The sequence below is a fragment of the Trifolium pratense genome, linkage group LG3 (genome assembly GCF_020283565.1).
Source record: "Trifolium pratense cultivar HEN17-A07 linkage group LG3, ARS_RC_1.1, whole genome shotgun sequence".
NCBI lineage: Eukaryota > Viridiplantae > Streptophyta > Magnoliopsida > Fabales > Fabaceae > Trifolium > Trifolium pratense.
In genome coordinates, this window is record NC_060061.1 from 13,873,972 (window position 1) to 13,897,734 (window position 23,763).

The 23,763-nt window shown below is 33.1% G+C and overlaps 5 protein-coding genes and 1 non-coding gene across 8 annotated transcripts; 5 read left to right on the forward strand and 1 right to left on the reverse strand.

The window, feature by feature from the left end:
• Positions 1-300: 300 nt before the first annotated feature.
• LOC123917877 (pentatricopeptide repeat-containing protein At3g22470, mitochondrial-like) lies at positions 301-1,590 on the forward strand. Its single transcript, XM_045969757.1, has one exon. The coding sequence runs from the start codon at positions 370-372 to the stop codon at positions 1,516-1,518; it is 1,149 nt and encodes a 382-aa protein (XP_045825713.1). The 5' UTR covers positions 301-369; the 3' UTR covers positions 1,519-1,590.
• A 563-nt stretch (positions 1,591-2,153) lies between these two features.
• Positions 2,154-6,066, reverse strand: LOC123917876 (disease resistance protein RGA2-like). Of its 2 annotated transcripts, none has more exons than XM_045969755.1 (2): positions 3,290-6,066; positions 2,154-2,633 (listed from the first exon to the last, which is right to left on the reverse strand). In XM_045969755.1, exons 1-2 carry the CDS (start codon positions 5,858-5,860, stop codon positions 2,619-2,621), a joined length of 2,586 nt encoding a protein of 861 aa, XP_045825711.1. In that variant the 5' UTR covers positions 5,861-6,066; the 3' UTR covers positions 2,154-2,618. The 2 variants fall into 2 exon arrangements, with proteins under 2 accessions (XP_045825711.1, XP_045825712.1); XM_045969756.1 differs by lacking the exon at positions 2,154-2,633 and having other exon boundaries at positions 3,647-3,795; positions 3,911-6,009.
• Positions 6,067-9,800: 3,734 nt separating this feature from the next.
• Positions 9,801-14,251, forward strand: LOC123916828 (probable N-acetylglucosaminyl-phosphatidylinositol de-N-acetylase). Of its 2 annotated transcripts, none has more exons than XM_045968388.1 (10): positions 9,801-10,079; positions 10,156-10,216; positions 11,113-11,183; positions 12,032-12,096; positions 12,288-12,332; positions 12,434-12,514; positions 12,655-12,722; positions 13,403-13,454; positions 13,562-13,722; positions 13,817-14,251. In XM_045968388.1, exons 1-10 carry the CDS (start codon positions 9,971-9,973, stop codon positions 13,881-13,883), a joined length of 780 nt encoding a protein of 259 aa, XP_045824344.1. In that variant the 5' UTR covers positions 9,801-9,970; the 3' UTR covers positions 13,884-14,251. The 2 variants fall into 2 exon arrangements, with proteins under 2 accessions (XP_045824344.1, XP_045824345.1); XM_045968389.1 differs by having other exon boundaries at positions 9,812-10,079; positions 13,406-13,454.
• A 1,251-nt stretch (positions 14,252-15,502) lies between these two features.
• LOC123915843 (tubulin beta chain-like) lies at positions 15,503-18,130 on the forward strand. Its single transcript, XM_045967106.1, has 3 exons — positions 15,503-16,062; positions 16,164-16,433; positions 17,176-18,130. The coding sequence occupies exons 1-3, from the start codon at positions 15,669-15,671 to the stop codon at positions 17,841-17,843; spliced, it is 1,332 nt and encodes a 443-aa protein (XP_045823062.1). The 5' UTR covers positions 15,503-15,668; the 3' UTR covers positions 17,844-18,130.
• Positions 18,131-19,086: 956 nt separating this feature from the next.
• LOC123919147 lies at positions 19,087-19,237 on the forward strand. The gene has a single exon (XR_006813065.1). It is a non-coding gene; the product is annotated as a U4 spliceosomal RNA (small nuclear RNA).
• Positions 19,238-21,146: 1,909 nt separating this feature from the next.
• LOC123916264 lies at positions 21,147-22,791 on the forward strand. The gene has a single exon (XM_045967683.1). It carries the CDS (start codon positions 21,334-21,336, stop codon positions 22,090-22,092), a length of 759 nt encoding a protein of 252 aa, XP_045823639.1. The 5' UTR covers positions 21,147-21,333; the 3' UTR covers positions 22,093-22,791.
• The last annotated feature ends 972 nt before the right edge of the window (positions 22,792-23,763 follow it).

The following is a 23,763-nucleotide window of genomic DNA, read 5'->3' on the forward strand; positions in this document are numbered from 1 at the left end:
ATGCTGTTTCCTCGTTCAATCACATCCTCCGTATCAACCCTACTCCACCCATCTTCGAATTCGGCAAGATATTATCTTCCCTTGTTAAGATCAATCATTTCCAAACTGCTATTTCATTTTCTCATCAAATGGAACTCATAGGAATTCAACCTAACATTGTTACTTTGAATATCTTGATCAATTGTTTCATCCACCTTCGTCAACTCAATTTTGCATTTTCTATTTTCGCCAAGATTCTCAAACTCGGCTATAATATAATAACAATTATTACTCTTATCAATGGCATATGTCTCACTGGTCAGGTTAAGAAAGCACTACATTTTCATGACGGCGTTATAGCAAAAGGGTTTCTCCTTAATCAGTTTAGTTATGGTATATATCTTGATCAGCGCGTTATGTAAAACAGGTGAAACAAGAGCTGCCTTGCAGGTTCTTAGAAAGATTGAAGAGAAGAATTCCGTTAGGCCTAACGTGGTAATGTACACTACAATTATTGATAGTATGTGTAAGGATAAGCTCATGAACGATACCTATGATTTGTATTCTGAAATGGTTTCCAAGAAAGTTTTTCCCAATGTGGTCACTTACAATACTTTAATATATGGCTTTTGCATCGCGGGTCAATTGAAAGAAGCCGTTGGTTTGTTCAATGAAATGATACTGAAAAATACTAACCCTGATGTTTATACCTTCAATATATTGGTTGATGGTTTGTGTAAGGAAGGAGAAATGAGAAAAGCTAAAAATGTTTTAGCTGTTATGATAAAACAAGGTGTGAAACCCAACATTGTTACTTATAATTCTTTAATGCATGGGTATTTCTTGGTTAAAAAAGTGAACATGGCCAAATATGTATTCAACGCTATAGCTCGAACAGGAGTGAAACCTGATCTTCAGAGCTACAGTATCATGATTAATGGATTATGTAAGAATAAAATGGTGGATGAAGCTGTGAATCTCTTCAAAGAAATGCATTTAAAAAATATGGCTCCGAACACTGTAACATACAGCTCCCTTATTGACGGACTTTGCAAATCAGGGAGAATTTATGATGTTTGGGATTTTATGGATGAGATGCACTATAGAGATCAACCAGCTGATATTATCACTTACAGTTCTTTATTAGATGCTTTGTGCAAAAATGGTGATGTTGACAAGGCAATTGAGTTATTGAAGAAGATCAAAGACAAAGGAATTCAACCAAATATGTGTACATACACAATACTTGTTGATGGACTATGCAAAAATGGTAGACTTAAGGATGCACAAAAGGTATATCAGGATCTTCTGATTAATGGATATCATTTAGATGTTAGGATGTATAATGTCATGGTTAATGGCATGTGTAAAGAAGGTTTGCTTAATGAAGCATTGTCCATACTGTCAAAAATGGAAGAAAACAGTTGCACCCCTAATGCTGTAACTTACGAACCTCTTATTCATGCTTTGTTCAGAAACGGTAAGAATGATAAGGCAATAAAACTTGTTCGTGAAATGATTGCTAGAGGTCTACTATAAGAGTAACACTTGGTAGGTAAACTATTTCGGATTCTGCAATTGTATACATTTTTCTTACAAATTTAATTTGCATTTTTTCTTTTCCAAATTTTAGTATTAGTATTTTTCTTCCTTTCCTCTCCACAACAAAAATGCATACCAAGCATTGATATAGAAATGCAGACTAAACATCGCTTAATTAGCAGAAACAATTGTTCATAAACCACTTCTGAAATTTGATTTCAATATGCATCGCAGCAAAATGAAGGAACAAATTAATGAGATAAACTATAGTAAAACATAAAGAAAGAGAATTTACTAGAATGTCAAAGCAGGCTGAATCCAAGTTAGAGAGTGAGCGCGAGATTCTGTAAGCACGGATGATGAAATTGTCACCACATTTTCTTCTGTCGTAAATGCATACCTAATTAGCCGTTAATAAAGTTTTATTCCTAGCAAACAAATTTTTCATGTTTCACTCAACAAACAAATTTTCTAAGACAGTTAACCTGTCACAACATTATATCATAGTCTCTAATCTCTATAATGGAGCAATCTAGAGTTTTATGTAGTTTCATTCAACAATAAGATTTTGAAATAGTTGGTTCATAATAACAAAAAATGTAACCAATGCTGAAAATTGTAAGGAAGAAAGGGTTGCAATCAGTATCATATCATCATCATTTCTAATCAAACTCTCCATGAGATAAAATGTACACTTGACAGGAGATAAAATGTACACCAATGAATAGCAAGATATTATAATAATACAGAATATCTTACCCTTTTCCTACCTTCTCTATCCCACCAAATGGCCTTAATTTTACAAGAAAGAGAAAAAATACAATTCAAAGAATTTATAAAAATAGTTGAGTAGGAGTGCACACATACAGAATACATGGTTAGTTTATTGGTTGATTATGAATAGGAGTAACTTATGAATCCGTTGATTTTTGCTGCTTGCGTTATTGCTTGGTTGGTTGATCAATGCGCAACTGCAAGGAAAGCTACAGAAGGGATTTCACGCACGCAAGGGGTAGGAAACTTGGGAAATGCAAACTTCAAGCTCTCTACTGTCTCCATGATGTTTGGTGATTGTGTTTGATATATTGTCCGTGATCCTAATCGCTGCCAAGCTAGCATGATGAAACCAACAGAAAAGAAAAGTTAGTAACAGGCAAAAACAAACGTGCAGCAAGGAATGGTTAAAATAATGCAGTTTTGGTTTCGTGTTTGACATGGATCATGTGAGGGACTTGGATTTGCTGCAGTAATTATTACACGCAGTAACACCGTTTTTAATCTCAGCCATTAATCTTAGATCGGGAAGTCTATATTGAAAACTTTGTTTTTTAGTTAAATCAATCTCAGCCGTTAAATTGTAATAGGACAGCCTAAATGTATTACTGCAGCCTGCTGTTACAGCAGGAAATCTGAATCCTCGTGTGAGTGTGTGTTTATGTCTAAGGAAACAGACTTGTTAACTCCTTTGCGGCAGAGTAGCTAGCTGCTAGAGAAGGCTCGGTACAAAAAAATAAGGTAAATTTGAAGGCTCGGTACATAGTCCAATTCCAGTTCTAAGAACACAAAGACAGAACTGACTTAACAGGGAATTCCAAAATCCAAATTGGATTATGCCTATAGAATGAATGAACTGAATGAATTAACATTCAAAATAGGATTCAGCAAGACAAGCAAAAATTGAGTCCAAAAAAAGTAAGACAATCGGAATAACTAAGCAATAAGTACATGTGAAATAGAAGGCAAAGAAAAATAAAGGATTTACACTTACTTCAACATTTGGGATATGAGCTATCTTGTACCAGTCACTGCCTGTGTTTTGTTTGCACCTCTCAATTAGCTTAGGACATCCGTATATCTTTAAATTCTGAAGGTTTTGAAGACGATCCATATGCTGTGGTAATGCCAAGTTTCGACAATCAGCAATTAGAAGTGTCTCAAGTGATGTCAGATTAACCAACCATTCTGGCAATGCCATTAGGCTCGAACACTCGGAAAGGCCAAGGTACCTCAAAGTTTTACCGCATCTTCTAAGCCAACCAGGTAATACTGCCAAGTTGGTTAATTTGTCAATCGAAAGTCGTTCAAGTTTCAAAGGGTAGTTTTCATTTTCTTCTTCATCTTCTTCCTCTTCATCCTCAAAACTAGTCACCTCATAACAAGCCTCAATAGTCAGTCTCTTTAAAGAAGTCAAGTGCCTCAAATCGCGTGGAAGTGAGACCAAATTATCACAATTCCACAAAATTAAAATTTGTAGATTTTTCAAGTTCCCAATGCCTATGAAAGATAAATCAGTGATTGTTATGGTAATCCACAAAATCCTAAGGCTGACAAGATTCCTCAATTTTTGGGGAATATATGCAAGTGCTACACATTTACAGAGATTTAATACCTCTAGGCTTTGAAGCTTGCAAATGGAATCTGGGAGTTTTTCCAACCTCCGGCAATAACTTAGATCAAGATACCTCAAATGCTTCATTTTGTCGAAACAGTCCGGTAAGAACTGAAAATCAGAACCTTGAATATTCAACACCCTGAGATACTTGAACTTGTTGGAGATCCATTTAACAAACGGATCGGTGATTGCAAGTTCCTTTTGAAACGCATGCCAGAATCCAATGGTTCGAATCTTACTCGACGTTTTACCAAAGGCAGGAACTCCTTCTCCACTGTCTGAGAATGACAAATGCTGCACTTTTTCTTGAACATTTGTTGAATTAAAGCTTACTACTTTCCTTTCACTTTGCATTGTGAACACACCAAGGTCGTGAACAAGATCGTGCATTTTGAAAAAGGAGATGCCTAGAAGATCAAGTTCTTCAGAAATAAGACCGTCTATAACGAGTTGTTCTTCGGAGGCACATTCAAAGAAAGACCTTGAAACTAGCTCCTGAATATAAAACTCCCCGATATCTTCTGGTTCCTCGTCTTCATTTCTGGTTTGCAGTAATCCATGCGCCATCCAAAAAGAAATCAGCTCCAAATTAGTATACTCGTAACCCTTGGGAAAAATTGAACAATAAGAGAAACATTGTTTCAATCCAGATGACAAGTGATTATAGCTTAATTTCAATGCAGCCAAAATGCCATCATCATCTCGAGGGTTCACTCTCCAAATTTGACTATCTCTTATTTTCTTCCACTCACTTTCATCGAGTCTAGTGTAAAGCAAGGACCCTAAACTTACCACTGCTAGGGGCAACCCTTTACACTTCCTAGCAATGTCCTTCCCAATTTCCACAAGCCTCGGGTACCGTTTCTCCTCTCCTGATAAAAATGCATACTTAATAAAAAGCCTTATACACTCTTCTTCTGGGAGATACTTCAAGTTGTGTTTATAAGCATTCCCCATTATCGAACCAACCCTATCACTTCGAGTGGTCGTGACAATCTTGCTACCTAGTTTATCATCTCCATCATCTTGCATCCCTAGTAATAGTTTTTTCAATTCAAGCCATTCTCTATAATCTTCATTCCAAACATCATCTAAAACAAGTAAAAACTTCTTCCCCCATAATCTTTCGCGAAGCAGATTTCGCAATTGATCAAAACTATGCGTCTGAGCATCTACTTCCATTCCATGCATCGCTTTAAGAATCTCCGAAACTAACCTCTTAACATCAAACTCATCAGAAACATACACCCACATACGCAACTCGAACAACTCAATCACCCTATCATCATTATAAACTAACTGAGCAAGTGTAGTTTTTCCCAACCCACCAATCCCAACAATTGGAATAACATCAATCTCATCATCATCATTCCCTAATGGTGGTTCCATCAAAAACCTAATAATCTTTTCTTTCTCTTCATCTCTACCAATCACATGAGAAGACTTAACATAAGAATGAGTCTCTCTCCTAAGCCTAGTACTACTATTTCCACTTCCACTAGCATGATTTTCTGATACTGATAATCCCAATTTCATCCTAAGAGAACAAATCTCATCTATCTTATGATTAATATCTTTAATCTTATTAGCCATCTTAACACGAAATGCAAAAGGGTTACTAGAAAATGATAAATAACGTTGTACCTTAGTATTGAAGTTTCCATTGGCTTTAACAACTTGATTCCTCAAAGATTCACATTCAATCTCATCAAGAATATCACTAGCATCAAATAAAGTATATTTGAGTTGGTGAAGCCAAAGAGAAATAGAGTTACTTTGTGTTTGTTTGTTTTCAGCATCAAGAATGAAAGCATTGATGATTGTGAGAGTGTTTTGAAGATTTGTTACATCATTGTGAAGACCTTTTGCCATTGAAATGTTGTGAAAAGCTGTTGTTAGTAATCTGTCTAACATGTTTGTTAACAAACCTGAAACTGTTGAAGACATGTTGTTTTTCTGTGGAAGTTTATTTAAGAAATAAAGAAAGTACTATACAGTATATAGCATCTGCAGCAGAGGATACAAGATTGATGAAGAAGAAATTATATTTATATATATTGGATTGGATGTGAAAACATAGGAAAGTGAGAGAGAGAAACTGAGAAAGTGAATCTCAAGGAACGTGTCTTATAATGCTAGTACTAGTATAGTATAAACAGAAGTGCTACACAAAGTCTTGTTTTCTATAGTGGAAATGTGGAATTAAATAAAGGAAATGTGGAATTAAATAAAAGTCAGAGCAAAATTTGTTACACATATTTTTAAAGACAAAAATATTTGGTCACTTATTAAACATATATATATATATATATATATATATATATATATATATATATATATATTAGTGTAATTTATCATTTTTTGTATTAGATAATTATGAAATTTGAAATATTAAAATCTTAATTTTTATAGTCACTTTTTTACCCGTGCTTGGCACGGGTTCGGATACTAGTTAAATAAAAGTCAGAGGAAGTCGAAACTACTTGATGTCAAAATTGATCATCGAATCTGATTAAGCAGTCGAGTAGATCGGATAGTGGTGGTGAAAATAAAATAAATAAATAAATAAAAGTCAGCAAAACAAATATTTTAGTATTAAATATAAGCAAACATTAATTAACATTAGATTAGTGGTTCATAAATTTCCTTTAGAACGAATTGTTTAGAAGAATTTGAGTTCAATTTTTTGTGGAAATAATTTTTGACCATGCTGAAAAAATTATTAAATTCAACTTTATTTATTGTCATTATTCCGAAAATATTCATCATTAATTGTTTTACTTTTATTTTTATAGCAATTGTTCTATTTTTGAGATAATTTAGTAAATATAACACATTTCTTAAAAAAAAATTGTGCATTTATAAGGTTGACAATAATATAAAATTTGGTGACTGACATTAAAACGAGCCGCCTGAGCTAAGTTATGAGCTACTCGATTAGATTGTCTTCTCACATAACTGACCTTACGGTTATCTTTCAACAAAAGTAAGTTACTACATAACTTAAGAATACTACCAAATTCAATATTATATTCGCTCTTGTTATTCAGGCAATGCACAACATGCAAGCAATATGTTTCGATTTGAATTAGTCTGCATTTGTTCAGCCATGTCAAGCATTCTAATAAACCAATAGTTTCAGCTTCATATATTTCTGGTTTTCCTTCAAAACCTTTCGCAAAAGCTTTCACAAATCTTCCATTCTCATAACGAATACATGCTCCGACGCAGATATAATTTTGCTTATAAATAAAGTCGGACGGACTAGTATCTAATACTGTATAAAGTTTAAAGTTGTGTGTTTTTTACCCTTGAGGCAGTCATAGTGAGACTCTTATATCTAATATATCTAAACTTTCCTATATAAAAAGGTAAAAGGTTGAATTATTTTATTTGTCCCTTAACTTACTTTTTTATTTTATTTTAATCCTTAGCTAGTACTAACGTTGAGTAATGTAAATGTCATTTTTGGATTTGCTAAAATTAAATACACTTAACCCTATTTTTTTTTTATTACAAGAGGCCAAATGCTAGACAAGTAAACTACCGATTAACAAGGAGTACACACTCTAATCAAATCAACAAAATAAAAGAAACTATCGATTATGTGTCTGAATTATATGGAACGAAAGAAATAAAAGATTATTCCGAAACTCAGAGTAGTTCTTACCTCATTTCCTAGACAAGGTCAAAGTGTATTCGTTCTGGTGGTTAAAGTCAACAAATTCAAACATAACTTCTAACTACCATAGCTGGTGGTCAAGCCCGCTTACTTGTCTAGGCATGGTGTAACTTGTAAACTTCGTTTTTATGTTTTTCTCCGATTATAGTATTTGTAAACATTTATAGTCTTTTTTGGCACACATTGTGTTGAAGAGACTAGCCGGATGGTTTTATATTATATATCTCATTTTGTCTCGTTGAAAAAATAGATTTACCAAAGTTATTTAGAAATAAATACATTCAATTCTTTAAATTTTTTAGAAGTTATTCATTCCACATAAATGATAAAAAGTTATTCATTCAACTGTCTACAAGTTCTACAAGTTTTTTTTTTTTTTTGAAGCAAAGTTCTACAAGTTATATCAAGTATTATCTATATATATTTTATTTTACTTTTGACTAAATCAACTATCTACAAATTATATTGCCTTCTTCATAATCATTGATTGGAAATTTTCGGTCTTCACATCGCTAAAAGACGTTTCTCCGGAAGCTTGACTAATTTTTCTTCTTTGGGAAAGCTTTGCTTTGTTGGTTAGACGAATGTTGACATAGTTTTCCCATTTTAACAATAAATGAATTATTACTCCCTCCGTCCCAAAATATAAGCAAAAATGAGTCAAAGAAACTTGATGTATTTGGTTAAGAATTTGGACCAAATACATTCACTTTTGTTGACCAACTTTTGCTTATATTTTGCGACGGATGGAGTATTTTATTAAACAGATCATATCATATTGGAGTTAGTGTCCCACTTATTTATTGGTTTTACATGGGACGAGACTCTTAACTAATTAACGTTACAAATTAGTTAATCAGCTAATAGATCAATATGAAACCAATAAATAAGTTTAAGAATTAATTGTCCAATTTAGCCTAATTTCATTATTGAATTGAATCAAATGAAATATGATATCACATTTTAATTCAATGATAAGAGTTTTTTATTTTTATTTTTCTATAGTTTTTTAGTTTTATTTTTCTAGTCCTTGTATGTTTTTTTTTTTAAAACGGTCCCTGCATGTCCAATTCTTATTGGTTTTCGTCTCTCTCCTCTCAAAAATGTTGATGTGACTAACGTCATGACATGTGGCATGCTGACATGGCAAATGAAGGACAAAAAAAAATTAATGAAGGACCAAAACCAAAAAAAACAAAATCCCTAAAATAATTTTTTTAAAAAAAAAACAATTTTTTACTTTAAAAAAAATCAATTTTTTTTTTCAAATAGAAAACAAAATTTAAAAAATATATAAGAGTGCTAAAATTTAAAATCCATAAGTCTATAGTGTAAAAACTTGTTCACAATGTGCTAAAATTGGTTTAGGACATGCTAAAAAATTTGGCTATAATGACAGTGTTCTTAAAATTGCACATCAATTTAGGCCCCGTTTGAATAAGTTTATTTTTGAGTTTATGCAATTTTTATGTATTACCTCATTCGTTTCAAATTACTTGACATTTTAGAAAAAAATAAATTAAGAAAGTGTATTTTTGCACCTTATTTTTCTATTATACCTTTATTTTAATTCACCAATAGGGAGTATTATAAGTTTGTCAAGGTAATTTCTGATAAAATAGCTTATAAAATACAATTTTCACTAGTGCGAACTTATAAAATAGCATAAAACTTAATTTATATTATATAAGCTATTTGAATAAGCTCAAAAATAAGTTAATCCAAACGGAGTCTTAATATTGCACAAACTAATAATAAGTGACCATTAAGGCACTAAAAAGTTGTTAATAATATAACTTGTCTTACATAAAAAAAAATTAAAAGAATTTTTTTTTAAAATTAAAAAATCTTAAAGTAAAAACAATTGTTTTTTGTTTTTTTTTTATTTTAGGAATTTTAAACTTTATTTTTTGGTTTTGGTTCTTCAATAATATTTTTTTTTTGTCCTTTATTTGTCATGTCAGCATGCCACATGTCATGCTGTTAGCCACATCAGCATTTTTGAGAGGGGAGGAACGAAAACCAAAAGAAATTGAACATGCAGAGACTATTTAAAAAGAAAAATACATGGACTAAAACAAGAAAACCATGAATATACAGGACTAATGTGATATTTACCCGATTTTTTAAATATAAGTAAATAAAAATAAAATAGTAATTTTTTTTATTTAGAATTATTTATAATTTAAACGAGTTAACTGACATGAAGCCGAGTTGAACCAGTTGGATTAATCGCTGCGCCACTGCATCTACACTACCCTTTTTTCTATCTTCCAGATTCCCGCGACACTCCCTCTGAAATTGAAATCTGATAAGAAAAAAAATGGTACTTTGATCATTCATCACATTGAATCGCTGTTTCAATTTCAACTTTCATGGCTTTCATTCTCATAATCGCTTCTCTCATTTTCCTTTGGATTATTTCTCTATGCAAAATTTTCCTTCTCCCTCGTACCCCTTTCACCAAACACTTCACGCTTAATGGTATGCTTTCTTTTTCTCGATTCGGTTTTTTTTTTTTTTTTGTTCCTCAATTTTTATTTTATTTGCTTTTTTTCAGGTAGAGCTTTTCGGAAGAGAAATGTCTTGCTAGTTATCGCTCATCCTGATGATGAATCCATGTTTGTTCAAAATTGCCAATATTTTTATTTTTAATTTGTTAATTACATTGATTAATATGTTAATCGCTTAATTTAGCTTTGAATTTGAGATTTCTGATTAAAAAAAAGCTGTTTTTGTTTGGTCCAGTTATAATGCTAATTGGTCTAGTTAGTTCTAATTAGGGTTCTTTTATTCCTTTTTGCATATGATTTCATTGACACATTTAAAGAGAAATTGCATATAAACATGGGTTCCTTTTTATATTAAGTTCAATGCTCAGTTGATTCTTCTGTATGAGACTTAGTGTATGTTTGGTATCAAAGTGGATATGCCAGAATCACAGTGATCCACCGTGATTTTCCAAAGTTAACTTCTAGAAATCAGTGAGAAATTTGGGAAATTACATTTTAGTGCCTTTTCATTCAATTAGAGAAAATTTATAGACTGTTAGTAATATTCCAGCTCATCTTATTATTCTGTAATGCTAACTATTTCCCTTTACATAATGTGCTAAATGAATTAAACAACCTATTTTTATTTTTCCCACTGTAATAATATTTGGTTGAGGAATGAATATACTCATCATTTTGGGCTTCAATTTCTCAACGAGTTTATGTTCGCCATGAGGCTTGTCAATGAGTTATGTTCGCCATGAGGCTTGTCAATGAGTTATGACTAATTCTAGAACTTCATTCCTTCCATTATATAATTTCTCTATCCAAAATATATCTTCTGCATTTTATTCATCTTTGTACTGAGGATAATCCTGAATGCGAGTAAATAAATAAGTGAACCTTGAAGTCTAAGTCCCTAATCTAATTTGTTCAAAAGGGGATCTAACGGTTTTGTAGTCTATATTTTCAAATTTCTTCATTAGGATTTCACATTGTCTTGAAATTCTATTCCATTTCTGCAGGTTCTTCACTCCAACTATAAATTTTCTTACTTCAAGAGGGCATTATGTTCAAATACTCTGCTTATCTAACGGTGAATACTTTAGATAATCTGTTTATATTATAATTTATAGCAGTAACACTGTGTATGTGTTTATGTTGGGTTTTTTGTGCTCTTTGAATTTTTAGTTATGCAAATTTTTTATTAATTTTAATATTACTGTATTTCTTTCTCCCCATTTTGTAGTTGAATTTTCTTCAAGTGGAATCTTTGCATATGAAGCAAATTCAATTTTGAAAGAATATAAATTTGAACCGTTTTCAATGAATAGAGTTCTATATTATTAATGAACCATATGTTGCCACTAAATATACATCCATACCTATTCATTGATATTTAGCTAAAATAGATAATATGCAAAAAGAAGTCCAAGATGATAATAGACATCAATGGTAACAAATAGCGGCCATAGCAGATTGCAGTAGCAAATCTTTTGCTAACCACTATGGCCAATTTGTGAAGGATGACGGTGCCATGGAGTTTTATGGCGTAAATAGTGGATATTTTGCTTCTGCCATCCACAATCGATAACAATGATAGACGTCTATGTTATCATCAAACTAATAAACTATAGTAGCATTATGATTCTGATTTAATTCTGAGCTGCACAATTCACATTTAATTGTTGTATGTTTTCACTGTTTGCATGCAATAAGAATTTTTTTTAATTTTTTTTTCCTATACTTCTATTTAAAGGCCTTCAAATTGTGGAGGATTTAATTTTGCGTGTGAAAGATTTATGGCTTGGAATTTTTCCTTGAATGTTAGATGTGGGATTCTGGATGTCACAAAATCAAATATTCTACCTTAGGCTTTAAGAATGAATAGATGTTTATGCTTCAATCCCTTAAATAATTTTTATTGTTATTATTTTTCTGTAGGTGATGCAGACGGCAAAGGAAATATCAGAAAACAAGAGCTTTTTCAGGCTTGTGTGTCCCTTAAGGTGATTTACAAAGTGGCTTGAAATTGATTTGGCTTCAACTTTGTATCATTAGATCATTTAGTAGTCATAGCTATCATTAGAGCAGTATTTTCTTAGGAAACACATGTTTGATAATGTTATTTACGTAAGTAAAAGGTAGTCTCTATCTAGCAATTTTATAAGGGTATTGTTTGTATAACATTGTAACACAGGTTCCTATGCAACAAGTGAAGACCGTCAACCATCCAGATCTGCAGGTTTTGATCCAATAGGTCTCTTGGAGTTATAAAATTTAGTTTTACTAAAAATATTTTTGTTAGTTCCTTATATTGCCCTTTTTTGCTGTTATTATACATAGGATGGTTTTGGTAAAGTTTGGAACCACAATTTATTGGCAAACATTATTGAGGAAGAAATAACCAGTCACTGCATTGATATGGTAAGATCATGCCTCTGTAAACGTAGTTTGAGTTCTGAAGCTTCCATTTTTTATGCCACAAGCATCTGTTGGCATATTACTCGTTCTGTTCAAATTAGATTTTTTAAGGAAGCACTTCTCATTTATCCCCTTTTCCCCAGATTATTACTTTCGACAAATATGGCGTCTCAGGACATTGTAATCATCGTGATGTGCATTATGGAGTATGGTAAGTTGAAACAACTGGAAAAATCTGGAGATATAACAGTTGTACAGTTTGAGATTTATTTTACTAGATATAATTTCAGAACTAAATTAACAATAAACAAGTGATAACAGTGCACACAATACACTATTCTTAGGTCATTTTTCCTGCCCCCTTCTTTACCATATGCTAATGCTATGATCCCGTTTTCATCGGTGTGATCTTACTTTGTCCTTGTTATTAAGAGGAGTAGCTTAGTTCATCTCCTTAAAACATTTCAAAACTCAAATAATCTTGAATTAGATTTTCCAATTCCTGTCAGTATATTTTTTAAACATAATGAAGTTTTATTTCAAAAGCTCCTGCAAACTGCAGAGGTTCAGATTATACCATCATGTTAAATTTGATATTGATGCTTGACAATGCATGCTTCTGGGGGTAATTGTTTGAGTTGTACGAACGATCTTTCTATTTATTGTGCCTTGCTGATTGTTAGAATTGTCCTTCTGGATTCTTTAACAGTTCTCTTAGTCTTCATGTCATATGTGTGATCTCTAGAACAGTATCAAAGCAAATGAAAGATTATGAAGTTAAGTGCAAGAGACATACATATTTAGATTTGATTCAGTAGACTAATCACATCATTTTCTCTTATTCTTATGCTGCTACCATAGCACTGACCTAAACAATTTCCATGTTGTAAGCAGCAAGCTACTACATGATACTTCACGAGGAGATATTGAAGTTTGGGAGCTTGTATGTTTTTGCTTTCTTCATTTTATTTCTTATCTTATTTGGTCAATTATTTGATTAGAACTTGTTCAAATTGACTTACTCTTTTTGGATGTCTTCATTATTCTCAGGTCAGCACCAACATATTGCGCAAATATAGTGGTCCAATTGATATATGGTTGTCCATGTTTTGGGCCATGCTGCCCTCAAATGGAACCATCCAATGCTTGGTAAATGAACAATCACGTAGAAGTTTTACTGCTATGGCCCAACACAAAAGCCAGTGGGTTTGGTATGCATGCTTTACCTTATTTTTATTGTAAAGCTGTATGCATTGCATAACAAAACTTATTTTTGCTATTTAACGATTGATTTCATTTCTGCAGGTTCCGCAAGCTTTTTGTAGTCTTGTCCAGTTATACCTATCTGAACACTATTAGAAAGATCAAGTGAAGTTACAATGCTGAAAAGGTTGTGTTGCTTGTGACCTGTAAGATCAGCTCTCATTTGTTGCTATTCTATTTGGAACTACACGATTGGACATCAAACTTCTATTGGTTCAAAATTTTCATTCTATGGATTTGTGGTTCAATCTCCAGCGGCCTTCCCACTTTCTTTCAACACGATTGAATGGAATTTGCTAATTTTCTTCCAATTATTCGGATGTATATGTTCATTAATGGTGATCCAAGTCAGGTTGTGCTTGCTTAGTTTGTAATTAGTAAAGTAGCACAATACATTTGTTTACAGTGATATAGTTCAATTTGGATGAGTTTTTTCAAAATCAAATTAATCTGAATTGCAAAATCAATTATCCCTCAGTCTCATAAAAAGTGTTCTGCTTAGGCTGTTTGCGGTTTTTAGGTAAATGTTACACCTCATATCTATATGTTCTTAACTTTGCGATTAGGTCATGCGAAGAAATGAATATTTGTGCTGCATTAGGTCATGTGAATATGTTATTTTCTACTTAATTAACATGACACACATGCTATTTTTTATATATGCTAAGGTATGAGTTTCAGAAGTCAAAACTAAAGAATCAAATTATGGTAGCATTGGTATACAATACATAAGTAAGTTATATATGTAAATAACTCGTCCAACGAGAAAAAGATTGTTAGATGATTTAGGATCCTCTCCATTTCATTTTTCTATTCTTTTTCTCTTCAATATTATAGTTTTGAAGAGTTTTAGAAATAAACACCCGAAGTTAGGTGCATTCTCACCATTGCACAAATTAGGATAAAGACTTACAAAGTCTACCTCGACTACACTGTAACGACTCTATGAGTAGGATAAACACAACCCGAAAGTGCATAAGAGCTCAAAATCACTATAAATGAAGGCTTTGCTCACAGTATAACACACTACATATATCTCACTTAAACCTTATTTACACCATAACGTATTTTATTTTTTGAAAAAGTCAAAAAAAAAAAAATCTTTTAAGCAAAGGTGTGCCTAAAAAATAAAACAACTTAATTACGGCACAACATACACAAAGCACAAACACATGTCACATGTCTTAAACAAGCATAAGCAAACTTAAATATTTAAATCAAAACAAATGTCTTTCTCCTTCGCCTTCAACCACAACCAAACTTAAACTTTTATCTTATCAATATATCTTAAGATAATCACCGTATCTTATTTTGATATCATAGTGTTTTTGCAGTTACACTCCCTCCTATTTTTAGAGAAGAATTATACAAGATGATTAAAGATGGACAACTTCATATCTATTATAGGAACGCTATTTAATTGATATTTCTCCAATTAACATGCATTAATTGTGAATTTTTCATAACATTATAGTTGTCATTTTTTCCAATTAAAATATAATTATAAAAAATTATTAAGTTAAAAACACACTTTATATAAATGCACACAAATATTTTACTTGGTTTCCTATGCTTGACCACAAAATCAGTTACTAACAGTATATTTTTAGAACACCAAACACTAAAAAACAGCTAGAAAAAGAAAGAATTGAATGGTAGCTAGAATTCCCACAGAAAAAAAAACACAAATACAAAAAACAACTCATCACTATAAAAAAAAAATGGAATAAATTCTTTGCAAAAACCAAACGACACCATTGATTATTACCCGTCAAAATAACTAACCATTCAAAACGACACCGCACAATCACCTCTTTAAATTCTTTCAACCAATCACAACACCGCTTCTCGCATTCTCTCGCATTTTCCCTCGCTTTTTAATTTTCCCGAGAAAATGAGAGAAATCCTCCACATTCAGGGTGGACAATGCGGTAATCAGATCGGAGCCAAATTCTGGGAAGTTATCTGCGACGAACACGGCATCGATCATACCGGAAAATACAGCGGCGATTCCGATCTTCAGCTTGAACGTATCAATGTCTATTATAATGAAGCCGGTAGCGGAAGGTACGTTCCACGCGCCGTCCTCATGGATCTTGAACCAGGAACAATGGATTCACTCAGATCAGGTCCGATCGGTCAAATCTTCCGACCTGATAACTTCGTTTTCGGTCAGTCCGGTGCCGGAAATAATTGGGCGAAAGGTCATTACACAGAAGGCGCTGAACTCATTGATTCCGTTCTGGATGTCGTGAGGAAGGAGGCTGAGAATTGCGATTGCTTGCAGGGTATCAAATTATGAATAATTCAATTCATTTTTTCAAAATTTTCAATTATTGTTAGTGTTAGGGTTTCATTGAATTGTAGATTATGTGTAATGTGTGAACAGGATTTCAAGTGTGTCATTCGTTGGGAGGTGGAACTGGTTCTGGAATGGGAACGCTTCTTATTTCGAAGATTCGAGAAGAGTATCCGGATCGAATGATGTTGACGTTTTCTGTGTTTCCTTCACCTAAGGTATCTGATACAGTTGTGGAGCCTTATAATGCCACACTTTCTGTTCATCAGCTTGTTGAAAATGCTGATGAATGCATGGTTTTGGATAATGAGGCTCTATATGATATCTGCTTCCGTACATTGAAGCTTGCCACACCAACTTGTAATTTTCTCATTCCCTTATGTTTGAATTTTACCGCGGTTTGTACATTATATGATATTGTTGTGAGTTTGATTCTTAATGCTACTATTAGATGATTAGATTAGGCAATGATTGTCAAATAGGAGAAAATACAAATTATTTATTACCTTTTGTAGACATAATGGAATATAATAGAATAGACCATGGTGTTGGTAGATAACTTTTTATTGATAATTGTGTTTGATATTGCAATTGCAATAATAAGTTAAAAAGAACAGATATAAAAAGTGAAAGTGGTACATTTGGTATCATTGAAAAGATAACACTACAAAAAACAGAGCAAAGTAGTTTTTTCGTTCTGTTTTATTCTCGTGCCAATGACTATCTTGTTGGATAATGATGATGTTGGGTTGTTGTTTCTACTGTTGTTATGGTAATGTTGGTGTTGTTATTAGCTAGAGATAAAGTGTCGTGTTAATTAATGATTGATATGTGATGTTGATTTTCACATTTACAATTTAAATTAGGATTCTAATCATCATGGTGGTGAGAGGATCCTAGTGGATTTAATTAGGCTTATAGTGATTGATTATGGTGATGTTGTTTGATTAGTCCTTGTATGATCTTATTCATAACTGGTGGTTATGGTTGTTGGAATTTTGCAATCATTTGGTTTTTGAGTTGCTTTTTGTAAATAGTGTGTTTTTGTTTTAGTTGTATGTTTCATTTTTCATTTTTCATTTTTGTCATTTTTTTATTCCAGTTGGTGACCTTAACCACCTCATTTCTGCTACCATGAGTGGAGTTACTTGTTGTCTACGTTTCCCTGGGCAGCTGAACTCTGATCTTAGAAAGCTTGCTGTCAACCTTATCCCATTCCCTCGTCTCCATTTCTTTATGGTTGGGTTTGCACCCTTGACATCAAGAGGATCCCAGCAGTACCGCAACTTGTCTGTGCCCGAATTGACTCAGCAGATGTGGGATGCTAAGAATATGATGTGTGCTGCAGATCCACGCCATGGTCGTTATTTGACTGCTTCAGCAATGTTCCGTGGTAAGATGAGCACCAAGGAGGTTGACGAGCAGATGATAAATGTACAGAACAAGAACTCTTCTTACTTTGTTGAGTGGATACCCAACAACGTCAAGTCTAGCGTGTGTGATATACCACCAAAGGGTCTTAAGATGGCATCCACTTTCATTGGAAATTCAACATCCATTCAAGAGATGTTCAGGAGAGTTAGCGAGCAGTTCACAGCTATGTTCAGGCGCAAGGCTTTCTTGCATTGGTACACTGGTGAGGGAATGGATGAAATGGAGTTCACCGAAGCTGAGAGTAACATGAATGATTTGGTGGCAGAGTACCAGCAATACCAGGATGCTACTGCTGATGAGGAAGAGTATGAGGAGGAGGAAGAGGAGGCTGCTTGAGGCCTCTCTGTGAGTTGTAAAAGCTGTATCAGACTGCAATATCGATGGATGGCTTTGAACGAGTTTAATTTGTTGAGTATTAAAAATACATAAACTTGTTCATTGGTGTTTGTATGAAATTGAGCTTCTGTTAATAATTCATTGGATGTTTTACTAGGTAGATGATTATATACACATCAACGTCTGGCAGTTCCTGTTTCAAATTATTTTCCCTTTCATGTCGATATGTCAATAATGATTGGTTGGAGCTTGGAATTAAATATGAATGCATACTTTTGTTATTCTCATTCTCATTTAATTAGAATATATATATGTTTGGATATGTAATGAGACGAGCATAATGAAACTAAAAGAAAATATAACAGGAATTAGTGAATTACAGTTTTATGATTTTGATATTTTAAATGGATTATGCAAAGAATTTGATGGAATAGTAAGAAATTTAAGTTTTAATAATTCTTTTTAACATTAATAAAAAACTCAGGCCTTAGCATTTTGTTTGGAGTGAAGAAAAATAGAGTTAGTCTGTCATTGATCAAATAGTTAGTCCTTTGAATGAAGAAAAAATTCAGATCATAACATCTTTAAATGAATCTCCATACCAGGACGAAATAGTCAAGTTTAAGCGTTTTTAACACTAATTGTACATCGAAAAATTTGGATATATTCATAATTTTTCCTTCCTTCCATTTTTATTGCTGATCCAAACACTTTAAAAATTTCAATTTCACTCGCTTTCCCACATCTACTTTTTCACACAACTAATCGATACAGTAACGTATATGACCAGTTCTTAAATAATGACTTCCTGCATAAGTTAAAAATCACGAGCCAAGTCTCAAGTCTCACATACCAATGTGATGATTCAAACTTGAGAGGAGAATGTTAAAAGTTTAAGTGAGCGGTAAAGTTATTCATTGATGATGAATGAACTGAATGGGGATAATATAATAGACAATAGAATAAACTTAGATCTAATACAATGTGATTTTCAGGTGAGCTGTGAGTACATAATTTTAAGATTCTACTTGGTTTGTTCCTTTGATAATGATCAGAGTAATGTTAAGCTCTGTTTGATTGGTTTTAAAGCTATGAATGGTGAATGTTTGGTGATAATAATGGACAAGTTTGGGACTCATCACGAGTTATCTGTTAATACAGAACAACGTCCCACATCGCTAAGGTGGAAACAAAATGTGATACAAAGGCTGTATAAAAGCGGAGCTGAGTGAGATGATTAAGCATCTTTGCGCTTGGGGCAATGACGCAGCTAATGAGGTTCTAACCGAGGCGCGTCTATTGCTGGTTGAAAACTATTTCCAAACCCCCTCTTAGGCCATGGTTTATCCTTGGTCTTCGAGAATTTCTGGAAGGGCTCCCTTTGGGGTAAAGCCCTATAATTTTAGTTCAAATATTTAAAAGTGTAAAGATTTATATTTATTTCATTATATAATTTAATTTTTTATGGTTTAATTTAATTTGTGATAAAAATAACAATAATATTTATGTTTTCAATATTTTCATACTGCTGCCTTGTAGATCCTTCATAATGATCTTTACTCTTATAAAATAAAAGGAGTGGTGCTACTATATACAGCGAACCACTTTCTCATGAAAATTCACGAAACGGCACAACATGAAAATTCACGAAAATAGCAACAAGGAAGTTCCAGAAAATTTTGTCTAAACCACACACAAAATACACTCGTTGGAGATGGGAGGAGAAAAAACACATACCGGAGGTAAATCACGATCCAAAGCGAATGGAATGAAATTGCAGGGAGGCGGTGAACGGTGGTGATTTGCTTTGGGAAAGTTTTGGTTGTTTCATGAAAGTTGGAGAGAGAAACCAAATACTCCAGTAATATTTTGACACCTCATTTGTGAAAGTTTCGCAATTTCTTTTTTTTTGTTAGAAGTAGCATTTTCCAAATAAAAGTTAATATTCAGACTTTTTACAATTTTGAGCTCAATATTATATTAAAATATACTAAGAAAAAAATATACAATTCTATAATTTATTTGTAAATTAATAGTAAATTCTTCCTAACATGGGAACAAACACATATGTCTTATATGAAATTATATACCTACAAGTCTAGATTGGATGCAATCAACACTCTTAACTGCATGTTGTCATTTGATTGAGATGTGCCCATTTAATTTTAAGATTACAATTTTATATTTTAAGAAATTAAATTGCACAAAATTTTGAGTCATTTATTTTAATTAAACGGATACAAGAAACTAAGAGAAATGCTTAATTCCACGAATATCATTCCAACGAAATCCACGAATAGACATTCAAAGTGTAAAACCTTGGTCAACCCTCTTTTTTTCCTTGGCTTCATCGTAGTCTTAATCTCTTTCTCTTCCACAATTCCACTGATATCCTCCTTATTACAATCCTGTCTTGGGCTCTTGGCACCTCTTTCATAATTTTCTTTTATTGAGTTTTGAATTTTGAGACAACAGAGAATATGAAGATGAGTTATATATATGATAAGCTGACTGTTGAGGACAACATAACGCTTACTGATGATGATAAGCTGATTGTTAGAGCAGATTAAATAGTAAGCATAGATAGAGGTAGTGACGATGGCACCAAAATAGGCGAATGAGAATTAAGGTGGTGAGTCGATCACCGAGTCAACTCGCAAATCAGTAAAAAAAGTAAGATTAATTTACATATTGGCCCACACCAATAAAGGAAAAATACTGAACGCGCATAATTTCTTTGTTTTCGTGAAATTAGTTGTCGTGTGATATTGCGGTGCTGAGAAACTAATCATAGTTTGACTACCCCCAAAATGACCGCAATGAATACATTTTCCTAGATTTATACATATACTCTCTCCTACCTTATTTATAAGCAAAAGTCAACAAAATATTTTGACCTCAAATATAAGCCAAAGTTATCAAAATCAACTTCATTTAATGTTATTCTTCCAAAAGTACCCTTATTAATTGTTCAACTTTTTAACATGATTTTAGAGTCTCAATGCATATTTAATATATTGTAAGGTTATTTTAGGAATTTCAATATAAATACCACATAAAATTAAGATAAAATAAATATCAGTTTGGTTCAATTCGAGCTTTAACTAGTTTGATTTTCCAAATTATAAGGTGGGTTTGATATGCTAAGACATTCCTAATTCCTGCTATTAGTAGCACATAACACATGATAAACGGTTTAAAAAGGTGCAAAAAGAAAATCAATATCTTAATTAAAAGGCACATTACAATGGGACAGCACCATTTCATCCTTCCCCCCTTCTTTCCTCTTTACACACTCCACATATATATACTTTTAATTTTTTGGTAGAATCTTTCACAGATACACACTCTCCAAATCTACACGTTGATTGATTCAATCTATAAATATAAAACCATGATGATCGCTCTTCCAAATATATAAATAAATAATCCAAACCCTACTTTTACATTGCATCAGAATCAGAAGCAATAGCATTGGTTAAACTCAACCATGCCGCTTCTTTGGACCAACAAAAACAGAGTAACCCGAGTTTTCCAAATCATTTCCGATCTTCACTCATCCAAACTCGATGCTTCTCTCGTTGTTCAGACCCGTTTCCCCACCTCCCTCATCAATCTCTTCGTCAAAAACCGTACCCGCTTCACAAGACCCAACTCCAACAAACCGTTTCAACGCCAAACCTCTGATCCACTATCGCCAAAAACACCGAGTTCCATCGGCTGCACGGTTGTTAGCGCTGAGTCAGATTGCTCTGACTCACCGAGTTTGACTCAGTTGATCACTGACGAAAACCTACCTGCAAAAAGCGGGGCTGTGAATTCGGGTCGTGGGGTTGATCGGATTGGAGGAAACAATAATGGGTCGGGTTCAAAATCGGTTCTTGTTACTTTTTTCATGATGGTTGTAATTGTTGTTTCAATTGCGAGTTTTGAGAAACTCACCATTGGAATCACGGTTTCAGCATTTGTTCTTCTGTTTCTTGAATATGCAGTGAAGCGTGTCACTTTGTCTTCTAAATCGAACGTGGAAATTAAGCTTGTTGCAGCTGAATCATTCATTACTGATTCCTCGTCCTTCGAAGAAATTAAGGTTAAAGACAACACTTGTTGTGATGATCTTACATTGGATTGTATCAAGGGAGACAAAAATAGTAAAGGTAAACGAAGTGCTGTTAAGTTGAAATCAAAGTTGAAGAAGCTTTTTTCTAAAAAGGGAAAGGAAAAACGAGATAAAAGAATGCCAAGTTGAGAAGTACAAGAAGTGAATGTGGTTCGAGTAATAATGTTGAAAAAGATTTTGAATTAAATGAGGAAGTGGTAGATTTTGTGAGTAAATCACCATTGCTGCTCAATGATGTTAAGCTAGAAAATTTGACAGTTATTACAATATAGGTAGTTAATAGGTTACTAAGTTGGTTAGTTAGTTAGTTAGAAAGTTTGTTAGAGAGTTAGTTATTCCAAATAGTTCTATAAATAAGCAACTTCATTGTGCTATTTACTCAATCTTTTATTAATCAATATGATTACATATGAGTTTTTACCTATGAGTATTCCTATGCTCTCTACCTCTGTTATGAATATGATCTTTATCCCTCTCATCCCATGATTCTCAACAACAGTGAACAGTTGAAGACAAGACGTGGTGTTTCAATACGAGGAAGATCGAAGGTGTCTTTGATAAAATGTTATTAACGAATTGATGGAACATTGGATGATGGTCTTTGGTGAATCAAGTTTTACATACTCAATTTCATTATTGATTCTTTGTTTACTTGCTTCTACATTTTAGTATCATGTAATTCAATTGCTGAATTTATATGGAAGGATACTATGAAATTTCTTCATGGTGATTAGTGATTACTATCCCAATCATTTATTGGGACATAGGAATCCGACTTATGTAAAAAGTTGTTTTTTTAAAGAAACAAATTTATAGCATTTCATTAATTGTTCAATATGTGGTATGTCAACCAAGATTTGGGACTAGATGCCTTAGTTAATCTGTGAGTAACCTCATTTGCTTGTTGATCGATGAACAATGATTTCTCCAAATTTGTCACATCATGCTTTTTGAAGTGAAAACTATCCACTACTAATTTCGAATCAAACTCAAAATCAACCGGACCTAAATTTAGCTAGTGCACCCATTTAAGAGTTGAGAGTAAGTCAAGTGCTTCGTCAATGCGTATATCACAGGTCGGATCAAACTGATTGTATTTTGCGAAAATAAAAACACCATAATTATCTCGAATGCAAATACCTTTATAGTTTATACCTATTTTGTTGAGGGACGATGAGAAAGAGACATCAATATTACATTTAACTCGTCCATTGATAGGCTTTTCCATTTGTGTACAACTTCAATAAGTTGCATTAGCTCGCCATTCCTTACCCTATGAACAGATTTCCAGTCGCTTAGAACAGTAGCAGCACGTGTGAACAGAAAACTCTGTGCATCAATAATATTATTTCAGATGCAATTATTTCTTTGCTTCTAAATACTCCACATAACACAGACCATAAGAAACGCATCCTCAACACTGGGTTGCTGTAGTAAGAAAAAAATCAATTGAAGCATCCAAATAGGGGTACAAACTTGTAATGACCGTAACATAAAAACTACTCATACTCCACACATTTTTACTACCAGCACAATAAAAAAAGACGTGACGACTGTCCTCGTCTTGCTCATTAAAAAGCGTACGCATAACAATACAATTAACATCGACGACAGATACGCCAACCAATGTTTCTAACTTGTGGATGAACCTTGAGCTTCCAAATTAAGTTCCAATGAGCATTCATTCATAAATGAGATGTATCTAACAAATCTTGAATGCATAAACGATAGGCGCTTCTCACGGAGTACATACCATTATTCTCCACAAACCATAATTCTTTTATCATCAATCACAAAATC